The sequence below is a fragment of the Antedon mediterranea genome, chromosome 4 (assembly GCF_964355755.1).
Source record: "Antedon mediterranea chromosome 4, ecAntMedi1.1, whole genome shotgun sequence".
Classification (NCBI taxonomy): domain Eukaryota; kingdom Metazoa; phylum Echinodermata; class Crinoidea; order Comatulida; family Antedonidae; genus Antedon; species Antedon mediterranea.
In genome coordinates, this window is record NC_092673.1 from 11,045,883 (window position 1) to 11,051,882 (window position 6,000).

At 32.1% G+C, this 6,000-nt stretch overlaps 1 protein-coding gene across 1 annotated transcript in view; it reads left to right on the forward strand.

Moving 5' to 3' along the window:
• LOC140046646 (putative GPI-anchor transamidase) overlaps positions 1 to 5,718 on the forward strand; it is a 144,737-nt gene extending 139,019 nt beyond the window's left edge. The window contains exons 8-9 of the mRNA XM_072091350.1: positions 3,595 to 3,846; positions 4,107 to 5,718. Coding sequence (XP_071947451.1) covers positions 3,595 to 3,846; positions 4,107 to 4,208 — 354 coding nt within the window. The 3' untranslated portion in view covers positions 4,209 to 5,718. The remainder of the gene's footprint in view (positions 1 to 3,594; positions 3,847 to 4,106) is intronic.
• Positions 5,719 to 6,000: the final 282 nt, after the last annotated feature.

A 6,000-nucleotide genomic window follows, 5' to 3' on the forward strand; every position in this document is an offset into this window, starting at 1 on the left:
GTATTTTGTATATGGATGTTTCTATTTATTGTATTAGTATGCATTTATAATGTACACATTATTATATAACTTGCTTGTTTAATGGACCCCATTGGAATTAAGCTGTTTCAGCTTTATGGGTCATCCTGGTATTTTTGTTGTGTTTCTTGAGTACCAAATAAAACAAACAAACAAACAAACAAACATAACAATTATGCTACCAAATATTCATTTTTTGTATAAAAGTATAAATCAACATTTTCCATACAATTAGCTTCATAATTAACAATTTTCAATACAAGTTGGGTAGCAATGGGTAGCCTATTGTGTATGGTTTCATTTGATACCATACAGTTTGTCCATTGACATTTTAAGGAATAATTTAACCCAAAAATGTGTTTTTTTATATTCGGAAAGGCTGCAGGCATACTGGAAAGCCTTCTCTAAAAGTTCATCTTTATTACCTTAAAAAGGATATAAATTTCTCACTACAATTACTATTATACCCAGAAGATTTATTCATGTGAAAGGCCACAAAAGGTCTGATGGGCTGATTATGTAGATATATAAGAGGCATCGTTCTAATCTGGTTTAGAAATTATTTAAGTGGCCGCAAACAATATGTTTATGCCAATGACAGCTCATCATCTTTAAAAAACACCAATATAGGGGTGCCACAGGGCTCTGTTTTAGGACCACTTTTGTTTTTGATCTACATCAATGATATAAGTCGAGCAAGTAGTAAAATAGATATAATCAGTTTTGCCGACGACACAACTTGTATAACAAGGGGAGATGACCCTACAATGTTAAACAATATTATTAATATCGAACTAGAAAAAAATAAACGTATGGCTTAAGGCAAATAAGCTGTTATTGAATGTCAGCAAAACAACTACGTTGTTTTTAGAACTACCCAAAAGTACATTGACAAAAACCAGTTTGAAATAAAAAAAAAGTGTAATTTTAAACAAAAATCTTAACTGGAAACATCACATACAGCTTATTAGGAAAAAAATGTCTAGGGCAACTGGTATACTTTTAAAAGTAAGAGAATTCTTTCCTCATAAAGTCCGTATTAGTTTGTATAACACCTTAGTATTACCTCGCCTTCAGTATGGTAACTTAATATGGGGAAATACATACAAGAGCATGTTAGAAGCAATACTAAAACTCCAAAAGAGAGCTGTAAAATGCATTACCTTCCCTAAACTCAGACAAGCCTCAGAGCCACTGTTTAAGAAACTAAAAATATTAAACGTTTATGATATTCACAAAGTAAACGTCATAGGATTTATGACAAACATAAAATTTAATGAATTACCACATCATATTTTAAATATTTTTAATAACTGTGACACTATTAGGCCTACTCATAACCTCAGAACAGAAACTGAATTCGAAATTCCCTTCACAAGACTAACTTGCAGTCAACAGTTTATACACATATATGGACCAAAATTGTGGAAAGAATTCACTTATAATGGTGATAATAAACCGGTTATTTTAAAGAAACAAAATGAATGTATAAAAAAACAGGTCAAAAAATACTTTTTATCACTATATGCTGATTAACACCTTTGTTTATGGGAAATGACTGTTTTATCTAAGTTATACAGTACTTTACTTATATTGTTCTTATGTAAAAGGGTCCTACAAAAAAACGAACCTTTTTTATGCAGGATCCTTGTTATCAGTTGTATTGCAATTATGACGTAATTGATGACTAAATAAATATGGAATAAATGAAATGAAATATATGGCCAAGATTCAATAATCAGTATTGCTGCCGGGTCCTATCCTGTAAATTTACCCTGGGGACACCAAATAAGAGGGGTAAAAAATGGATTTAATCATGTGAAAAGCCACACGGATAAAAGTTGTTCGACATTGTTTCCATATGTGTATACAATGTTAAAACAACAATGACAGCCTACAAGATTTAATCTAACGAAGAGCCACACGGCCAAGTCCTTTTTTATTGGAACTGTTACGTCATGGGATAGACGAAAATACTCATGACAGCAACTTTATCCTGTAAGTTGCCCCAGACAGTAGCCCAGAAAGTAGTAATAAGTAGTAACAGAAAAACACACAAAGAAGCATACAAAGGGATGGTGAGGTACGTTGAAAATGGAATAATTTGTAAACGTATTACCAAAATATGCCTGTAAAATCATGGATTTGTACAAAGAACAGTATAAGGCAGTCGGAGGTACTGACGATGATATTCGTTCCTATGCTTGTCAGCCATTGTTACTAAATTAATGACCACATTTAGAGATAGATTAAATATTAGCAAAGACTCAAACAAGGCTGGAAACTGTTTATACCCTGAAGACATGAGCGTCAATGAAGCTAAATCACGGTTAAAAGACCTCAATGAAAATGATGAAACAATTCAATGTGCGGCTTTTTGCGCTTCGGTCAGAAATCCTGAAAATGAAAAAAAAAAAAAAAATTCCTTCACCGACATCTATTCACACAATGAAACAATGTTCACCACACGTACCACCTCTGACTAAATTGTTTTATCAAACATTGTTATGTGGATTATCTCCTAATCCCGGTGATGCGGCACTGAGTAAAACGCAATCACTGTTATTGGATGCTGTTTTTGCAACTTCACGAGGTACTGTCAGGCCCTGGAAGAACAACTTCATCTGATTTCTTAATATTGTTTCCTATTATCTTTTTGGCAGATTTACTTATTCTTTTTACTTTTTTCTATAGGGGTTCTTAGCACTAGAATCATTCATTTGATTGATTGATAAAAGCATCAGATTTGGCATACATGTTGTATGGATGGTACTTAAAAAGATTAGGGGCAGACTGAGACCCCATCCAATTTTTCGCTTTTTATGATCCGCCATTTTGAAAAACAAGATGGCCGACAATTTTCAAATATGGTGATGTATGGTATCATTGGAAAGGCAATTATACACTGATCAAATAATTGCATTACACTTGTACTAATAGATTAATATTTATAGAGATATCATACAATAAAACAATACATGTGACCTTAAAAAGTGACATTTTAAAACTTTCCAAAATATTGTTGTGTTTGGTATCATTTTAAAGCCCATTTCAAGCCCTTTTAACAAAAAAAATGACTTATTGTATGAGTTGAGTTTTTTTATAATTTACCGATTCAACATTTACAATTTCCACTATTACACATATTTTACAGCCACAATGAATGTTTAATGCCTCTACTACAGAAGCCCATTATGGGTGCCATCTTCATTTCAAAAGCAATACAGTACTAATTTAGAGGAATGTTTTGTGTAAAGAAATAATATTTCCTAGCAATGCTTGTATTTTATTCAATAGGCCTTTTTTATTTACTTCATCACACCTCCTTTAGGGGCATATATTATGCACCCATTTACATACGATTTTATCAACGATTTTACAGGAAAAGGTGGTACAAATCAACATTAAAAATCGTCTAGAAAAATAAATTTTCATGCCAAATCTGGGGCCTTTATCAAAAAGTGAACGATTGACCTGTTTTTTTGTGCTAAGAAAACCCCTACTATTGAGTTTATTGGTTGGGAAAAGAAATAAATATAACTTTGTTTATTAGTGTTTTAACTTTTTGTTTAACAGTTTGAAGTGTGCCCTAAAAGACAATGTATATCGACACCAGGTGTAAGAATGGATCTGTTTCAGCGGGACTCCAGCCAAGTTCTTGTTACAGACTTCTTTGGTAATGTACGTAACATAGAAATCACAACAAATAAAGTGTGTCTACTTGGTGTGACAGTTGCTGATGAAGTTGACAGTAATATCGACAAAAGCAAAAATACAACTGAAATATTTTTGTATCCTGAACTATTTCCTAAGAGTTATGATACTAAAGTGAGTAATTTTGTCAATGTTTTTTTCATTATACAATATGTCCTTGTATTTTTATGAATTTGGGTTCACCACAAACTAAAAAATAACATCCTTATCAAACTCAACCATAATACATTACCATTTCAGAATGTATTATATCACTAGATATATCACTACTACGGTATATAAAATAAAAGTAATCATCATGTTAATGCCTGGATCTCACCAGGATGTTACCTAAAATAATGATTGAAGATTATGTTCATTTTTGTTTCTTACAGAAAAAAGAAAAACAACTACCTGTGCATCAGTCATTTGTTTTATCATGCAGTGTTTTTCTTATGCTATCTGGTGTCACATTTTTAACAAATCAAGTTTCTTGACGATAAAACTCATTGTCACATATATATGATTGCAATGGGTTTGGTGTGTTGTACGTATGCTCAAGACATTTTATTTTTGTAGATATGTTTCTGAACATGCTCAAAATGAATTTCTGACTGTTTGGATTGCTTGTGCAATCCAAACACACACTTTGTTTGTGGAAAACCCTGTCATGTGGCTTGTTGATTTGTCCATAATTGTTGCATTTTGCTGGGGATTCCCTATCACTTAAGTATTTCCGTAGTACCCTATTTATCTTCATTTCCCTACGTAATGTATTGGGCCGAATTTCCTTAGTAATTACGGACGTTCCAAACTTTGAAATAATAGTGTTTAATTGCTTCTTTCTGCAAATTTCGATCATATTTTCTTTTCTAGAGTGCAGTTTAAGCATTTAATTAATTAGCCCCTCCTACTGAGTTAGATATAAAACAATTTAGCTTTGATGGAATCAGATTGTTTATTGAGTGTAGATTTTATCTCTTTGATCCACAACATCTCCTTAATTAGGCAATCAAACTTATCACTCTAAAGTATTCTAAGATATCACCAGTTATGCCATGTTATTTTAGGTGGTCGCCTAATACTTTTGTTATGTTCATATGCATTTGTAAAGGTGTCGGCAAGTGTAACCGACATAGTTTGTATCACACAAACCACATTGAAATTTTGAATTAATGATTCTGGGTTTCATTTCTTTTGGTTTTAAGGTGTCGCCTATCTTACGACTAGTAAATACTGTTAAAATATCATTTTCAATCTTCGCACTAAGTTGTTTAAGTTTGATCTTTCTACGGTAGTACAATCCTAATAGGCTGGGGAGATTCATCAGTTAGCATATCACACAAGTATTAATGCATTGCTTGAAAACATTAGCAATATTACTAACAAGATCTAAAGGTTAATTCAACTTTTGAAAAACCTTTGTTACATTATCAACCTCTGCTAGGAAAATGTCATGCGTAGATGATAATTTGTAGGCCCTATTAAGCATTGTGTGAATTAGATTACGTTTATGTTTGATATCCACATGGCTATCATAATGTAATAATAAGTCTTTATTAGTGGATTACTTTGGTATCAAGAGTACATCGTTTTTTAGATAGTCATACCTAAGAAATTAATTAATTATCTCTAGCAATTTCCAACTTGGGCAATTACCCCTTAAAATAGTCCTGCGACCGTCCCTCAGTAAACAAAAGTTAACACTACTCGACAACTACTACTGTAGGCCAAACTATTCAGTCTAGCCTATCTAATGTTAGCAAAAGAGTTTTATTAAATTAGGTTAGAAAAGGTAAATTTTAATACTACATATTAAATAATATTTACAGTATGAGACAACCCAGGCCTCCTACATACATACATATTATCAAGTTCAAAAAACATTTATTTGTTCAACAATGGCATATTTTTTAACAGTATAATATATAAGTGTTTATTTAAATGAAAACATGGTACTAGATCAATTTCACAGTACATAAAAATCACAATTATGTCACATTTTCATTACGCAATAAATATGTTTCTTGATCACTGTGTGTTTTTTTTTATTGCATCTCTATGTCAACAACAATTACATATTTCTATAATCATGTAGGCAATACTTTGTACGTCAAGCGACATCTAAAAGAACTTGTTTTTAACAAGAACCTTCACCTAATCTCACAATGTGTATGGCCAACACAGTGCTGGCAGACTAGTCGCTACATGCATATTGAGATTTTTATAGACATGTTTAATAAATGGTATTCCTGGTTCATTAGGGAGTTTTCGCAACCTTACGAATAC